At 38.2% G+C, this 18,514-nt stretch overlaps 1 protein-coding gene across 1 annotated transcript; it reads right to left on the bottom strand.

Moving 5' to 3' along the window:
• Positions 1–2,879: 2,879 nt before the first annotated feature.
• LOC128194919 (uncharacterized) lies at positions 2,880–3,284 on the bottom strand. Its single transcript, XM_052871430.1, has one exon. It carries the CDS (start codon positions 3,282–3,284, stop codon positions 2,880–2,882), a length of 405 nt encoding a protein of 134 aa, XP_052727390.1.
• Positions 3,285–18,514: the final 15,230 nt, after the last annotated feature.

The raw sequence follows: 18,514 nt of genomic DNA, 5'->3' as shown, positions 1-18,514 counted from the left end.
GAATTCTTCTTTTTACATTAATGTTAACGTCACTCACTAAATTACTTAGAACCCGATCCCTCGGCGCAATAAGCCTACCTTAATTCCTAGTTCGTGCAATTCCTAGCGTTCCTAGAAAATTAAGTCTGAAGATCAAGAGCTTAAGACGACCAAGTACTCATACCCTCATCCCTAAGAAATATTACCCTTGGAAGAATTCAACAAGAACCTGAATTGTAAGGAATCTCTCGGCACTCATGCAATTCATAAATCATGCTACTAAATGAGTTAAATAGAGCAAGCATTGAAACAGATGAATTCCCTAACAATTAATGAAAAAGCATATAAATTAAGAATCAATTCAAATACATGAGAGTTCACAAGGTTACATCACCCCCCCAACAACAAATAAAGTTTAGTTCCCCATAGACATGGAGAAACTAGATGAATAATGGAAAAGCATGAGACAGTGAAACCCTAAAAGTAGAAGAGGAAGCTCTCGCCTCTAGATCCGCCTTCAGAGAGTAAAAGACTGTGTTGTTGTGTTGCTCCAGCCAGAGATACAAAACCTAGAGCGCGTGGGTCCTTTAAATAAAGTCGGAAAAGAGTAGAAACAGGTCCCGGTCTAAAAGAGCCGAAACAGAGCAAAAATTGGGCCGGATCTACGACGCTCGGGCACCCCATTTAGGGCGCCTAGGTGGTCGACGATCCTCATGTAGGGCTGAAGCGTTCAATTGGACGCCCGGGCAGTGGACATTGTTTTTTCGAGGCTCAAGCCTCCAGATAAGGCGCCCAAGCTTCATGCGGTTCCTCCTTTTGGTGCTTTTCCAGGCCTTTCTGAGCTTTAACTCCTTAGCACTTCATCTCTGCTTTCCGTATTCTCTCATTACCTATCAAAACAAGGGAAATTAGTCATAAAATCATCAAATTCAACCTCAACTCTCTTATTCACACAACTTAATGAAAAAGCATGAGTCCAAGCAAGTTTCTAAGTGAAAAAGGGTGTATTTAGTATCAAAATCACATCACAAATAACGGTATTTTCAACCGTTAACACAACCTCAAACTTAGAACTTTGCTTGTCCTCAAGCAACCAGATTGTAACTCAGCTTTTCAGAATAATCACTATAATGACTCAACCTTTTTCAAAACTTTTTCTTTCAAATAAGCAATCACTTTTATCAACTCAGCATACAGATATCAGTCAAAAAGTGTATAGATGCCTTAATTAATTAAAAATCAGTGTGATGCTCATGTACTTCAACAGATGCTATCCTTAAGAATGATCAATCAACCAAGCAGAGATGCAATCAGAAATTCAAAGAACTACTCCTCACTAAAGAAAGTGTTTCACTCAAGCACTCAAAAGTGTATCACTCAAGCACTCAAAAGTGTACCACTCAACTCACAGGTGTATAGTGAGGTGTTGGTGTTTCTTTCACTCTACTATTACAATGTCACACAAATTAATTTTTCCTTTCATTTAACCAAAATCAAACATACCCACAAGCAGGTTTTCATCACAAGGGCTTTTCTTGGCTTGTAACTTGGCCTGGCTAAGAAGAAACATGGTTTTTCAGGAATGCAAAATCCTTGAGTTAAGAGAGATATTTATGAATTTAACAATTACACACAGGTTCTCTTTTCAAGAAGATCTTTTTCTTATTCCCAACCTTTTCGCTTGTAGTGAGCTTTTCTTTCTTTTCTTTTCATTTTTCTTTTCTTTTGATTTCTCTTTTTCTTTTTCTTTGTGCTCACTGCTTATTTTTCTAGCAACCCCAAACTTGAATCTTTATCAATACCTCACAAATATTCTCAACTCAACTCAAGGTAAAGAATTTAAAACAGGTTTTTCAAAACATGCTTAAGGCTAAAGGTTCAAAGGATAAAACAAATTGTTTTCTTTTTATTTGGAAAAATTCATGAGTAGGTTAAAAAAATAAGGGATAACAAAAGATGACCTTGATCATATGAAACCTACAAGCAAGTAGTTTAATCAAAAAAAATTTGGGAAACATGATTCATGGTTCCAAAGTAATAGCAATTATTCACAACAACTCTGAAGCCCAAAACTCACACAGGTAAACTCTCATGTCCCAAAATTCAGAAAAACACCCTACTCAGTATCTCAATCAAATTTTACCTCAAGCACCTGTTCCATACATTGTGAGCCATCACATGTATATCAGCACATCATGCATCATCTCAACATCAATCAATACACTAGAATCTCTCACAAAGCAATACTCATCACAAAACACAACACAGTTGAATCAAAGCAGTTTAATTCATTCAAGCAAAGTACAATAACAAAACAATTGATTAAAAAGAAAACAAAATAACAAAACAAAAAATTAAAAAGAAAGGTTTAGAAAGCTAGGTTGCCTCCTAGTAAGTGCTTCTTTAACGTCACTAGCTTGACCCAATAAGCTTAGTCTGGATCTTTAATGTTTATGCTCTTCCTTCCTTCATAACACTGAAAAAATCTTAACAATAACCTGGCTACCAACTTTACTCTCCTAGAATAAGGAGCTTTAATCTCAAGGATCCCTTTTTCTTTAATGTTCTTGACAACCCACAGCCTATTCTTGAATTTCACTGGTGTGCCAGGTTTGGGTTCATCACTTTTCATCTCAGGATGCTGGTGGACCACTTTTTCTTTCTTCCCTTCTTCCTCTTCTTTCACTTGTGGAGAAAAACAATTAAGCCTCTCTTTGACCAACCTGGCAGCTTTATCTGATAAACTAGTCACTGATAGAATTTCATCTATTGTTTTACTACTAGTTTGCTTTTCTTGAATTGGCTGTCCAGCTTCAAAAACACTGAAAGTTACCTCTCTTTCTCTTGGTCCTTTAATGTTAGTAATCCATCATCTATATGAATGTCAACCTTGGTTGTCTTCATGAATGGTCGTCCAAGAATGTTGTTATCTCTGCATTTTCCTCCATCTCCATCACCACAAAATCCACAGGGAATTGAAGCTTATCAATTTTCACCACCACATCTTCTACCACACCATAAGGGTGTTCGACGGACCTGTCTGCCATTTGTAAGATTATTTTTGTTGGTTTGACCTCCAGACCACTAATCTTCTTGAGCACAAATAAGGGTATTAGATTGATACTTGCTCCTAAGTCAACTAGAGCCTTCCCTATATCATAATTCTTAATGGTGCAAGGGATGGTGATACTCCCTGGATCTTTGAATTTGGGAGGAAGTGTCTTCTGCAATATGACACTGCAATTACCATGAACTTCAATTGTTTCCTCATCTAGATATTTCTTCTTTTTGAGGAATTGCTTCATGTTCTTAGCATAAGCAAGAATTTGTTGAAGTGCTTCGGTCAAGGGCAGAGTAATCTCCAATTGCTTGAAGATCTCCTTGAAACGCTGACATTGCTTCTCTTTTGCAATCTTTGAACACTCCTTAGGGTAAGGAAGAATTTTCTCAATTTTTCTCTTTCCTCTCTCCATTTCTTCTTTTTCTTTTGTCTCTTCTTTCTCTTTTTCACTCAAACTTTCTTTTTCTTTTCTCTCTATTTTTCTCTCATATTCTTCCTCTCTTTTTTTCTTTTCTTCCCTTTTTTTTCCTTTTCTTTTTTTTTCACTCTCTTCTTTTTCTTTCTCTTCTTCATCATTTTCTTTTTCACTCAACCTTTCTTTTTCTTTTCTTTCTATTTTTGTCTCATCTAAAATATTACTACTTCTAGTCAAAATGGCATGGCAGTCCTCCTTAAGGTTAACTTGAGTATTAGCCCCAAAACTTCTGTTAGGTGTCTCCTCCAACTTCTTGGCCAATTGACCAACCTTCATCTCCAGGTTCCTTATAGCAGCTTCATTGCTTTTCTGAGTGGAAAGACTTGCCTGTATGAATTGTTGGAGGGTTTCTTCAAGCCTTGTGGTTCTGTCAGAAAGAGAAGGTTGTTGTTGCCACTATTGTTGCTGCTGTGGTGGCCTATTAACTTGTCCTGTACTTTTCCTGAATTGTCCTTGTCCCATGCTTGGATGAGATTTCCAACCTTGATTGTAATTGTTGGGACGAAATTGGTTACCCATGTAGTTAACCTCTTCATTGAGATTCTCAGGCATTCCACATTGACCATTGATATGATCACCACCACATAATTCACAAAGAGGTTGTTGAACCTGTGACACGTTTTGAATCTGAGCAAGCCTCTTTGTCAATGTTTTCAAATGTTGAGTGATGATTTTATTTTGAGAAGGCAAGGCATCCTGAGATTGTAACTGTAGAACTCCCTTATGTTGTGAAGGGGCTCCTCTTTCATTGTGCATCTCATTGTCATTGGTGGCCATGTTGTGAATTAATTCATAGGCTTCCTTTGGGGTCTTGCACTTGATATTGCCTCCAGTTGAGGCATCCAACATCAATTTAGTTTGTGACCCAAGACCTCCAAGGAAAAGATTGACTACCGTTGCTTCATCAAAGCCATGAGTAGGTGTCTTTCTCAGCAAGCTTGTGTACCTATCTCATGCTTGTCCCAGTGTTTCCTCCATGCCCTGCTTGAAAGAAGAGATTTCCTGCTTCCCTTTGTTGATTTTTGACTGTGGGAAATATTTGCTCAAGAACTTTGCAACCACATATTCCCACTCAGTAAAACTATTTTCAGGAAAGATTTCAACCACAATTTAGCATTGCCTCCCAGTGAGAAAGGAAACAAGCTCAATCTAATAGCATCATCAGGAACTCCATTCAGCTTCACAGTGTTACAGATCTCATAGAAGGTGGTAAGATGCTCATATGGACTTTCATGTGACAGTCCATTGAACTGGTTGCTTTTCACAAGATGGATCAACGCAGGCTTTATCTCCACACTCGCGACATTGACCCTTGGATTTGCAATGCTGTTAAAATGATGAAGGCCAACCATGGTTGCATAATCTGCCAAAGTACGTCTACTAATCTGTCCACCATTGTTGTCCATGTTTCTCTTATCAGATAGTGAAAGGATCTCTAGAGCAGATTCCTTGGATATCCTGCTCCTCTTGTTAATCTCAAGTCCTTCAAGAAGAGGTTCGGAACTTTTGCTGCTTCGAGTCCTAACTGTTCCTGCATAAACTAGAAACAAAACCCTAGAAAATATTGTTATCACAAAAACAAAAATTAAAAATTAAATGACACAAAATAAAAAATTAAAACTAAAAATAAAAATAAGAAAATGAAAAATAAAAATAAAAATAAGGTCAAAGTTAATCAAGAATCATACAAATAGAATAGTTTAAACCGTGAGTCCCGGCAGCGGTGCCAAAAACTTGTTGATGGATTGGCAAGTGTACCAAATTGCACAATATATAATGGTAAGACCAAGTATCGTATCCCTGAAGACTCTCGACACTAGACAGTTGTGTGATAACTCGATTAAATAAAAAGAGATCATTGGTTTAAAATGCAAATACAGAGAATTAAATATGAATGCAATTGATCAATAGCAAAGAACACAACGATGAACGGAGGTTGTTTATAAAATAAGATGATTATGTTGTTAGGGTTTGATTTCACAAAGTTTACTCTCATGTATATAAGAAATCTTCTTTTTACATTAATGTTAACGTCACTCACTAAATTACTTAGAACCCGATCCCTCAGCGCAATAAGACTGCCTTAATTCCTAGTTCGTGCAATTCCTAGCGTTCCTAGAAAATTAAGTCTGAAGATACAGAGCTTAAGACAACTAAGTACTCATACCCTCAACCCTGAGAAATATTACCCTTGGGAGAATTCAACAAGAACCTGAATTGTAAGGAACCTCTCGGCACTCATGCAATTAATAAATCATGCTACTAAATGAGTTAAATAGAGCAAGCATTGAAACAGATGAATTCCCTAACAATTAATGAAAAAGTATATAAATTAAGAATTAATTCAAATACATGAGAGTTCACAAGGTTACATCATCCCCCAACAACAAATAAAGTTTAGTTCCCCATAGACATGGAGAAACTAGATGAATAATGGAAAAGCATGAGACAATGAAACCCTAAAAGTAGAAGAGGAAGCTCCCGCCTCCAGATCTGCCTTCAATGAGTAGAATAGTGTGATGTTGTGTTGCTCCAGCCAGAGATACAAAACCTAGAGCGCTTGGGTCATTTAAATAAAGTCGGAAAAGAGTAGAAACAGGGACCGGTCCAAAAGTATAAGTCTAACAAGTTTCTAAGTGAAAAATGATGTATTTAGTATCAAAATTATATCACAAATAACAGTATTTTCAACCGTTAACAATGTGCTTGGTGATGGCATGGCAACAATCTCATCAACCTATAAGTTTGTAAAGGGAACAAGCAGGTACATGGGAAGAAGGGTTCTCTTGTGAACTTCTTCTACATGTACTTTTGTTTGTTCAATGACTTGCCTTTGAAGGTTTCATTTGACGAATTTCAAATGGGCATGCTGCATGAATTGAACATCACGCCTACTCAGCTGCATTCAAACAACTAGGCGTGTATGTAAGCCTTTTGGATTCTGTGTTCGACCTAAGACCCAACCCCACGCCCTCATTGTTCCTTCACCACTTTCACACCCACCCGAATGCTAAGAAAGGATGAATGAGGCCGATCATTAGTCCTTTTTTCACGGTGATGATCAGCCTTAGTTTCCATTATAATTGACTCAAGAATCCCAAGAGGACTTTATGACTTTCATCGTTGATGACACTTGAAGAGTCGATGGTGTTAGCAATCATTAATCAACTTCTTTGTCATCTCTTACCTCGAAGACTTCTTCAATTCCACGAGTCTTCAACCCTTTGTGATGATGCTTTTGGCGAGTTGACTTCCTTATTTAGTTTTAATAATTGTTCGGTGTTAACTTGCTAATTTTTTTGTTATTTTTTAGAGGTTATGGCTTCCAACAGCCCCAAGAAGGTTGAGTGGTTTAGGTTGTTGGCCACACAACTGTAGGCTCAGGGAAATGGATATGACATGGCCAGTGCCAGATTGTTAAACCCTCTAACTTTTGCTTGGTCAACCCCTCCATTGATTGATGTTGAAGCAGCAAGATGAACCATCCTCCAGCCCACTCCATTGACTACAATATCCCTCTCTAATCGGTAGCTAGAGAAAGAAAAATAAAAAGGGAAGATAAAATCTCACCGTCAAGGGTAGAATTCCTTTTCCTCACATAAAAGGAGCCGTCGAACAGAAGGTAGGACTTCAAAGCCCTTGGCTAGTGGAAATTTTGTCACTAAACTATAATTGGGTGCCAAGGTCATTTTTAACCTAAGTAGGACTGAGAAATAAATATTGAAGGGTATCACTGAGAATGAGGCTATGGATGCCTTTACTAAGCTAAATGTTCAGGCAGCACTACCAAGCACCAAAGTTTCCATAAGTGTTGATAGAGCGAGGTCGAGTGGCAAGGGAAGTAGCTATCCAAGGCCCAACTTGACCTGAAACAAGCTTTAAAGGCCAACTTTGAGTTGGATACTAAGTTGAAAGTTACCCTCACCGCTCATTACAACTGTCAACAAACCCAAGAGGACTTGGAGGCTCTCTTAGTATATTCTATGGTGGCTAAAAAGCGTTTGGCCAAAGGAAATTGTTGCCTCTAATGTCAAGTAGACGATCTATTACTTTATCATAAAAAAGATAAGGGGTGATGGATGACTTAGCCAAGCAAAATACAACCCTCTCGACTTAATTGGAGGACCTTGGTTGTAACACCCCAAATTATTGGATGTCACGGGTTTACATAAAATTTTTAATACTTAACTCTGATACCATTGTGAGACACGGTTTAAATAAAATCTTCCATTTATTATAACTGAATTTTGAAAACTTTATAAATTAAATGCAACTATAAAGTGTTCATAGAATTCTATTACAAAACTATTAGCATTGAAATTAAAATCCCAAAGTCCTCCCATATATCTCGCTGCTCAACTTCGTTTTAGCTACATCTGTAACAACATCTACTCCCGTACAAGTACGATCATTGCAGGTGAAAACCACAACCACAACACGCAAAGGTGAGCTAACAAAAACAAGTCATATAACATATATAAGTATTCAACATCAACTTAGAATAAGATTTCCGAATAATACATATCATCGTACTCCTATACACATCTTTACATGACGACACATCAAATCATTAATACCCGCACTATGAGAATTCCAAGTCACCAGCATATATAACAAAAAAATGATTTCATCAAAGTAACCAATTCACACTCAGACTCCCTCAGTCATTCACCAACTCATACCCCAATTTTATTTGAAACCATTCACTATATATTGAATCACCACCGGGATACTCACATACAACATAAGGTCGAGTGTCACCTCCCACCACTCTCTTAAAGAGCTTCACCGGGCCGATACACTTTACCACCACTACACAATGACATCTCCCACCACTCTTTGCAAGGGTTCATTGGCAAGTACACCACTTTCCACCACTCTCTTAAAGCTTCCTCAGGCAAGTATATGCTTTCCACCACCCTCTTGGGCTTCACCGGACAAGTACACCCCCCCCCCCCCACCACTCTATTTCAAGAGAGCTTCATCGGGCAAGTACTGATAATGGTTGAAAAACCATTATTTTTATACTTAATTTTGATATTGAAAAAAACCTTTATGACTTAGAAACTAGCTTGAAATCATGCTTTTGCTTAAGTTTTGGAAATAAGAAAGTTGGATGGGTTTTATGCTTGGTTTTCCTTGTTTTGGCAAGAATTAAGATGAATTAGATGAAAGAAGTTAAAGTAGTAAGGAGTTGGACTCAGAAAAGGAAGTAAAAGTGCAGAAAAGAAGAGTCGCATTAATCGTTCAGCGCAACTTTTACCGCTGAGCGGCGTTCTGAAGCACTGCAGTCACCGTTGAGAGCCAAAACTGCAGCTGAGCGCCATTTAGAAGAACCACACTTACTGTTGAGCGCCAAAAGTGCCGCTGAGCGCCATTTAATTGGGCTTGGGCCTATTTTCTATAATTCTTAATAAACTATATAAGGGTTTAGTCGACCTAGGGTTAGTATCTTTGGACAGAAAGAGGCGAAATCACACTTTCTTCACCCCTTGGAGACGAATTTTGGATGCGGAAGCTCCTTTCTTCAAATTCTAGGGTTCTATCTTTCATTCTTTCATTTGTTTTCATTTAGTTTCACCATGTCAATGGTGAACTAAACCTCCATTGTTGTTGGGGAACCGATGTAATCCTTTGAAACTCTCATGTATTGAATTGGTTCTATATTTTATATGCTTTGCTTCATTAATTGTTAGGGTTTTTCTTCTATACTCTATGCATGCTTTGTTTAACTCATTCAATTGCATGATCATTGATGTTATCTATATGGACACATATAGATAAATCTAGAACTTAGGAAATTATCCCAAGAGCAATATTACCTAGACACAAGGATAGGAGGATTGGTTATCTTTAAGCTTCTATGCGAATGTAATGCATGAATAATTGCTAGGGAGACAAGACATTGTAAACTAGTGATTAGGAGTAGGCTTTCTTCACCGAGACATCGGGTTTAAGGTAAATTAAAAAGTGGCATTAACATTAATGAAGAAAGATGAATTCTTGAATACATGAGAGTAGATAGGATAAATCGAAAACCACAACAACATCATCATTCCATATTTTACATCAATCTCTTTTGCTTCTTTCAATCCAATTGATTAAACACTTGTATTCATGTTTATTTTCCGCAATTCAAACACAATGATTTCGTTTACAAGTATAATTTAATCAACAAATCACATAACTGTCTAGGACGTGAGTCCTTTGGGAAACGCTACTTGGTCTTACCATTTTATTATTACTTGATAACAAGTTTTTGGCGTCGTTGCCAGAGACTCGTGGTTTAACTATTCTATTTTTGTGATTATTGATTAACTTTGACTTGATTTTTTTTATCTCTTTATCTTTTTATCTTTTTGTTTTATCTTTTTATCTTTTTATCTTTCTATCTTTTTGTTTTTATCTTTTTATCTTGTTATCTTTTTAGTTTATCTTTTCTATCTTTTTGTGCTAACAATTGTTTTTGGGGTTTTGTGTTCTTGTGTATGCAGGATACAATTCGGACTAGGAGTAAGAAAATTTCGGAACCTCTTCTTGAAGGATTGGACGAAAGTAAAAGGAGAAGGAGAGTTCGAACTTCAAGAAAATTATTTCCTTCTCCGGAGACACTTCTACAACCCTCACCACAAAGGTTTGACCAAAGTATTGAAGAGATGGTTGGAGAGAACAATGATAGACGTACTCTGGCGGATTACACTAATGTTGTTGGCCCTCATCACTCTAATAGCATGGCTAGGCCGAGGGTCAATGCTGCAAACATGGAGGTGAAACCGGCGTTGATACAATTGGTGAAGAGCAACCAATTTAATGGGCTATCACATGAAAGTCCATATGAGCATCTAACCACATTCAACGAGATTTGCAACACTGTGAAAATCAATGGTGTGTCGGATGATGCAATAAAGCTTAGTTTGTTTCCTTTCTCATTGGGAGGCAGTGCTAAGTTATGGTTGAATTCTTTCCCGAAGGATAGCTTTACTGGATGGGAAGCCGTGGTTTCAAAGTTTCTAAACAAGTACTTCCCACAATCCAAAATCAACAAATGGAAGCAAGAAATTTCTTCTTTTAGACAAGGCATGGAGGAGACGCTAGGTCAAGCATGGGATAGATACAAGAGCTTGTTGAGAAAGACGCCCACTCATGGCTTTGACAAAGCAACAATAGTCATTCTTTTCCTTGGAGGTCTTGGTTCACAAACCAAATTGATGCTAGATGCCTCAGCTGGAGGTAATAAAAAATGCAAGACTCTAGAGGAAGCTTTTGAATTGATAGACAACATGACTACTAATGACAACGAGATGCATAGTGAAAGAGGAACTCCAATTCAACAGAAGGGAGTCTTACAATTGCAATCTCAAGATACCTTGTTTGCTCAAAATAAAATCATAAATCAATAGTTGGAGAATTTGACAAAGACACTCGCTCAGTTGCCAAAGGAGTTGAAGAACGTTTCACAGGTCCAACAACAACAACTCTGTGAATTGTGTGGTGGTGACCATATCAATGGTCAATGTGCTTTTCCAGTGGAGGCCTTAGAAGATGTCAATTTTATGGCCAATCAATTTCAAAATCAATTCCAATACCGCCAAGGGAACTTCAACCAAGGTTGGAAACCTCACCCAAGCATGGGTCAAGGGCAGAATGGACAATCTGGACAAGCAGGACAAGCTAATAGACCACAACAGCAACCATCACTATGGCAACAGGTATCTGCGTTAAATGAGAGATCAACAAAGCTTGAAGAAACTCTTCAACAATTTATTCAAGTGACTATCTCCAATCACAAGAGCACTGAAGCTGCAATTAGAAATCTGGAGATCCAGGTTGGCCAAATGGCTAAGAAGTTGGAGGATATGCCTGACAGGAGTTTTGGGGCTAATACTGATGTTAACCCTAAGGAAGAGTGTAAAGCTATTGTGAGTATATGTGATGAGAGGGTGAATGAAAAAGAGAGATTTGAGTTACAAAAAAAAGAAGAAAAAGAAGAGAGAAAAGGTGAGGATGAGAAAAAAAAGAAAGAAAAGAAGAGAGGAGTGAAAAATTGTGAGAAAAGTAAGAGAGTTCTTCCTTATCCTAAGGGGAGTGAAATATTTGATAAAGAGAGACAATATCAGCGTTTTAAAGAGATCTTCAAGCAATTGGAGATTAAGATACCTTTGACTGAAGCACTGCAACAAATTCCTGCTTATGCAACGCACATGAAGAAAAACCTAGCAAAGAAGAGATATCTAGAAGAGGAAACTAGTGATAAACAGGGAGAATGCAGAGCTATTTTGGAGAAACCACTTATTCCAAAAGTAAAAGATCCAGGAAGTTTTACTATTCCTTGCGTCATTGGGAAGGAGAATATAAGGAAGGTCTTAATTGATTTAGGGTCAAACATTAATTTGATGCCCTTATCTATGCTTGAAAGGATTGGTGATCTTGAAGTCAATCCAACCAAGGTGACTTTGCTCATGGCAGATGGATCTTCCAAGAAACCCTATGGTGTAGTGGAAGATGTGGTGGTTTGCATAGACAAACTTAAATTCATGGTGGATTTTGTGGTGATAGAGATGGAGGAAGATGAGAAGATCCCAATTATTCTTGGAAGACCGTTTATGAAAACGATAGAGGTAATCATCAATGTGGATGATGGGATGATAGTACTTCGAGACCAAGATGAAAAGGTGATCTTTAATGTCTTCAAAGTTGAGCAACAGATTCAAGAGAAGGAGGTTAGGCATAAAGCTGCATGTAAGGATGCACCCATGACTAGCTCTAAAGCTGCAAAGTCGGTCATCAAAGGTAAAAATTGTTTCTTGTCATAGGTTAGGGAAGAAGAAAAAGATGACAAAGGAAGAAAGGTTCATGATGACTTAATGGATGCATAACTCAAACTTGGTACACCGGTAAGATTATAGAACAAGTTGTGGGTTGTCAAATATTTCAAAGAGAATGGAGTGATAGAGATTGAAGCTCCATATTCAAGAAGAATCAAGAAAGTGGACCGAAAGCAATTGATGAGTTGGTGTGATGAAAGCAAGAGGAACACCAACATTGAAGAAGAAACTTGAGCTTTATTGGGTCAAGCTATTGAAGTTAAAAGAGCGCTTGCTGGGAGGCACCCCAGTTGATTTGAGAACATTAATTTCTTTGAATTTATTTATTTTAGTGATGTAATTTGAAACTTTGGAACTTTGTTATATTTGGGTTTAGCATCTATTGATGGATGCTAGGTTGGTGAGTATTTACTGAAGGATACTCAAAAGGTACACCTACTGAAGGGTGATGGTAAGATTTGCACCTACTGATGGGTGTTGGAGGATTTTGGGTCAGGCTCGTGACGTTAAACAAGCGTTACCTGAGAGGCAACTCAGTTGATTGACTTTATCTTTATTTGTTTGTTTTGATTCTGCTCTAGTTGCATTATATGGATTAAATGTTTGAGTGATGTGAGAGACTAAATGCATTGGGTAAGTGAGAGGCATTGGTAAAGGACACCTAGAGCAAGCTAGGAAGAAGGAGAATTGGTGCCGCAAATGTCGCTCAGCGGTAATTACCACTGAGCGCGAACGTGGTAGTTTTGCTGATTGGGCTTGTTTCAATTGGGCTCAGCGGGATTTGGCCCATTAGGTCATTTTTATACCCTAGGGTGTCTTGGTCGTCACTTTCATATTTCCCTCTTCCCACACACTCTTAAGCACTCTCCAAAGAGTTCTCTACACTTTTCCCTTCTTCCCCCTTCACAAAATCTCTCTTTCAACCACTTTTGCATCAAGTTTCCATTTAAGTTTGGGGTTTGGTGAGAGCATTGTTGTTAGGGGCTGATTTTTCACATTCCTAGAGCATTCTACACATATTCAACATCTCCACCCAAGTAAGTACAAGCATTTTACATTCTAGGGTTTTTGAAAGCATGAATTGGTATGAACATGGTTGTCTAAGCATGATTCTTGATGGATTTTGATTTTTATGCATGATTAGATGAATTAATTACTGTTTGGACCGATTAAAATGCTTGATTTGGGTCTAGAATTAGGAAGATTGCATGTGGGTGGAGATTAGAAGCATTTTTGGAGCATTTTGCAAAATCTGCATAATCGCCACTCGACAAAAATTTCCCCTGAGCGCGATTTCTGCAGAATGGTGTTTTGAGTTTTTTTGCTTGCTGGTTTTGCTATACAGGTTGCGCTGACGGGTTCTGTTTGCCCTCAGCGGTGATAGGAATGGTTTTAAGGAGTTGTTTGTGGTCTACTAATTCTTAACAACATGTCTTGTGGTTTTGTGAATTGTGTTTGATGCAGGGATGACCTCCTCATCGGGCAAGAGAATCAAGACTATAGGATCCCAGAGGAAGGATAAGGAACCAGAACACTCCTATTCCAGCAAGTTCCTTTCCCGCAAGAATGAGCGCCATTTCAATATTGTCCAAGATAGAAGGTTATTGATGGAAAGGAAGGGTGGATTGATACCTGATTTTGCTCCACAGTTTGGAGAGCAATTGGAGAACAGGAATTGGGGGAGACTAGCCACTTATCCTGCACCAGCTAACATAGCAGTGGTGAAAGACTTTTACACCAATGCAAGGCGGTTGGGTGATCATCCCAATGAGGACTATATATGAGCTATGTTAGAGGACACACCATTCGGTATGATACTGATGCCATTAACAGGTTCTTAAATACAGAATGGGCTGGTGAGTAGTGTTAGTTTGCTCTGAGTATGGAAGAAGGAGCAGATTTTGTTGATGTGGAGAGCGTGCTTTACGTGCCTGGAGGGCACTTTCAGAGAAATAGGAATGGTGCTGTTGTGAATATCAGGAGAGCTGATCTGACTCCTTTAGCAAAGTATTGGATGGCGTTCTCTCATGCCAACATCCAGCCTTTTTCGCATGTCTCTGATATTACTGTCAGTAGGGCTCTTCTTCTGTACTGTATGCTGAGATGGATGAGCATTAACATTGGCCAGGTCATAGCCAATGAGATACAGGTGTGTGCAAATACTATGAACAACAAGGCACCTTTGGGGCATCCTTCTCTGATCACACACCTTTGTGAGCTAGCTGGAGTGAATATTTCTACACCGCCATTTGAAAGGCCTAGGAAGGCGATTGATGAGGCCTACTATAGGCAGTATTGTGGCGGAGATGAGGCAGCTCAGCCAGTACCACCACGTCATCCTCGCAGAGGAAGAGGACCACCATAGGCACCTGCACAGCCTCATGATGCAGAGGCGTTTCAGATGAGAGATATGTATATGTCTCTTATAGATGCTAGGATGCAGTCCATCCACAGAGGGCAGGTGGCCACAACAGAAACGATCATTGGGATGCAGGATACACCCCCAGGACATCGGTGGACCATGGATGAGTTCAACAATGTGGTGGCATGGCTAGAGGAGCAAGCTTAGGCTAGTGGAGCTAGAACAGCTGAAGCTCCAGCTATGGATGATGATGAGGAGGATGATGATGAATTTGAAGATGCAGAAGATGAAGGAGAGGAGGAAGATTCGGATGACAACATGGGTTGATGAGGAGCTGAGATAGTATCTACTGATGGATGCTATCACCTCTAGAGCAGGATTTTTTCTATCTTTTGTTTTGTATTGTTGAACTTATTTGCTTCTGTTATTAGAATAGGTTGTGATGTACTCAATGTAAAACTTTATCTGCTATGATGGTTTGCTTGTTATTTATGCATGATGAGTATTGCTTGATGATGCTTGGATATTGATTGATGTTGAGATTGTGCACTATATGTTGATATACAGGTGGTTGTTCACAAGCTATGTGAACAAATGCATGATGTTGTGATTGTGATTATGATGCTAAGCAGGATGTGTATGTGGAATGTTGAATGAGCTTATGTGTGAGGTTTTGAACTCCAGAGTTTTTGTGATTGAATGCTATTACATTGAAAGCATGAATGACTTTGCCTAGGTTTCTAAGATTGAATCACTTGCTTGTATGTGTCATATGATCAAGGTTATTTGTTGGTAACCCTTTATTAGCCAAATGCATGATTTTAGCCCAGTAAAAGAGAGCACAATGTGTTCTATCCTTTGAACCTTTAGCCTTGAACATGATAGAAAAACCTTTTTGAAAATCTTTACCTTGAGTTGAGTTGAAAAATATCTTGTAGTATTGATGATGGACGAACACCCGAGAAGCTGACGACCGAAGCTGTGCGAGCTCGATTCGGACTCCTCGAAGCTTCTCCGACGAGTGAAGACGCAGCGGAATGGAATAGGAAACTCGAGATTGAAGGGGAAAACGGAGATCGAAGAGTGGAAAACTTAAATTGGACACGAAGAAACCCTCAAAGGGTGAGGAGACTCAATATAAACCGATTAATCGGTTCAAACAACTGATTGAACGTTGGAAAAGAAGGATGAACGGAGGAAATAAGGTTTGTTCGGTGAAAAATGAAGGAATAATGAAAATGAAGGAGGAAGTGAGACGAAACCCTAGAGGAGAAGATGAGATTCGGTGGAAAACCTGGATCTAGGGTTGCAATGACGGAAGCAAGGTAGAATAGAGGTTGAACCTGGAATCTGTGATGAAACCAAAGCAAAACGGTGAAGAGGATGTGGTTGATGGCCGAGGAGCTATTGAGAGAGTGAAATGCAAATGACTGTGGCTGAGGCGTGATGGAATGAAGAATGTGAGGTAGAGCGCTGACGCATGCTCTAATGAGGTGGCAGTGAAGGAGAGGCAGCATGGAGGAGAGAGGCAGCGTGGAGGAGAGAAGCACCGTGGAAAAATGGAAAATGAGAGTGAGAAAGGTGCTTGGAAGGTGGCTAGAGGGAGTCTTTGGACTCTCTAGCCTATGACTTTCAAGAGAGAATAATTTCTGATTTCAGAAAATTCAATTCTCATTAATCTCAAAAGTGCTAATACAAGAGAGGAGTTGGGTATTTATAGTAACCCATGCTCCTTAAGAGCTAAGCTAGGAAAAGTAAAAATACAAAAGGAGGACTACGTCAAGGAGGATTCCATCATGCCCTCCCTCTTAAGAAAAGATTTGTCCTCAAATCTGACAATGGCCTTATGAAAAAAACTCCACACAATCTTTGGGAGCATGGCCATCTTGGAGTGGCCTTATTGTTTTATATCCACTTTTTCTTCCTCCTGGATCAAACACAAATCTGCAATAAACATCAAATATATTTTCAATTAATATCAATCCAAGAAATAATTTTTCTACAAAAACAAAGAAATAAGGACTTCTAATATTTTGTTTTATCACATTTGAAAATTCTAGAAGTCCAAATTCACTTTTGTCTTGAGTTAATTGTTTTCTTAAAGATAACAATAACTCAAGATTTGAATTGTCATATTTTGAAAATGTTTTCATTGAATATACAATGACAATTGGTTTGAAAGAAAAGTCCATATTTAAAGAATAAACCATGATTGAAAAAGAAGTAAAGATTTGAAAACCTTCCCTTTTAGGTTCCATAGTCTTGGAAAGAATAGAATTTGTCATCAACAACAATTTCTCCTTTTCTTTCTTCTCTCTTTCTTGCCTTTCTCTCTTTTCTTCTTTTCTCTCTATTTCTTTTCTTTCTTCTTTTCTTTTCTCTTCTTCTCTTCTTAATTCCTCTCTTTTTCTCTCTTCTCTTTTCTCATTTTCTTCTCTCTCTCTCTTCTCTTCTTCTTTCCTTTCTTCCTCTTCTTTTCTCTCAATCTCTCTTTCTCTTTTCTTATCCTTGATCTCTTTAAGTCTTACCCCAAATTCTAATTCTCTACGAAGAAACCCATGATCATTTAAACTCTCAAGAAATAATTTTCCATCATTAATGCAATCCCTAATTAGTTCTAGGTTTCTTTTAATGCTTGAAGGCACAAACTTTCTTCTCATGCAAGCTTTTAAATCATGCCAATCACGTATGGAGGACTTTCTACCTTTCCTAACATGATATTGTATTTCATTCCACCACTCTCTTGCATGCTCTTCTAACTTAGAGAGATATATACTAAGAACATAATATTCACTCTCTTCACAAAACCAAGGATTTATTTTATCAATTTCTTTTTCCCAAGCTAGGTATGTTAATGCACCTATGTCTTTACCAAAGGATGGAAGATTCCTAGCTTGTTTAAACATTTCATCAACTTTATCTAACCTAGAAGACCTATATGAATAACAAGACATCTTTGGTTTTAAAAGTTGTTTCTAGTGTAAAGGTATACAAGATTCACACTTAGACAAATCCCAGGTAAGAGAGGTGAGTCATAAAGACTGCTTAAGTACCAAGTCTTGCCTTGCCAGAAATGTCTTAGGTTACTACTAGATAACCTTTAAACTAAAATCACCTTTAAAATCAAAAGACACAACTCACAAACAAACAAAAACTAGATTCCTAATTTTCGGACTCTATTGTGACAAGGCTTAGAGTTTAATCTCTTTTAGCCTAAGTCACTCCTAACCGTGAACACAAAAATCAAACAAACACAACACTTAAGAATCCAGCGGACTCTAATGACCCCTACGAGAAACACAAATCAAATCACACATTCATCTATCTACCTATGCTAAATTTAAAGCAAGTAAAGTTGCCAAGAGTTTGAAAGAGCACCAAGGACTCTTCCAAATACTTGGACTTTTTAAAGGCCTTTTACAAAACAAAACTAAAGCTAACAGTAGGCTAACACAAGCCTATTACAAACAAATAATGAAATTAAAAGAAAGCTAGCCTATCAACCTATTACACATCAAATGGAACAAAAAAATACAAAACATGCCCGCTGCCACGGTCCTGTTCCACTTCATTCAGCTTTGTTGCACAACTTTGTTATTGCTTCTGGAATCTTCTCTCTTGAATCTGATTCACCACTCCTTTAGTTCAGAAGACAGCAGCTAGCCTGCTCCAGCTACACTTTTGCTCAATTTTGTTGCTTCTTGACAGCTTCTGGAATCAATGCTTTGGAATCTCCTGGCCAGTATAATCCTACAATCACAATTCACAATTGGAATCAATGTACTTTATCCACACACAGATATCAAGAGGAT

This window comes from Vigna angularis, chromosome 1, assembly GCF_016808095.1.
Source record: "Vigna angularis cultivar LongXiaoDou No.4 chromosome 1, ASM1680809v1, whole genome shotgun sequence".
Taxonomy (NCBI): Eukaryota; Viridiplantae; Streptophyta; class Magnoliopsida; order Fabales; family Fabaceae; genus Vigna; species Vigna angularis.
This window is presented reverse-complemented; position numbering and strand designations above follow the sequence as displayed.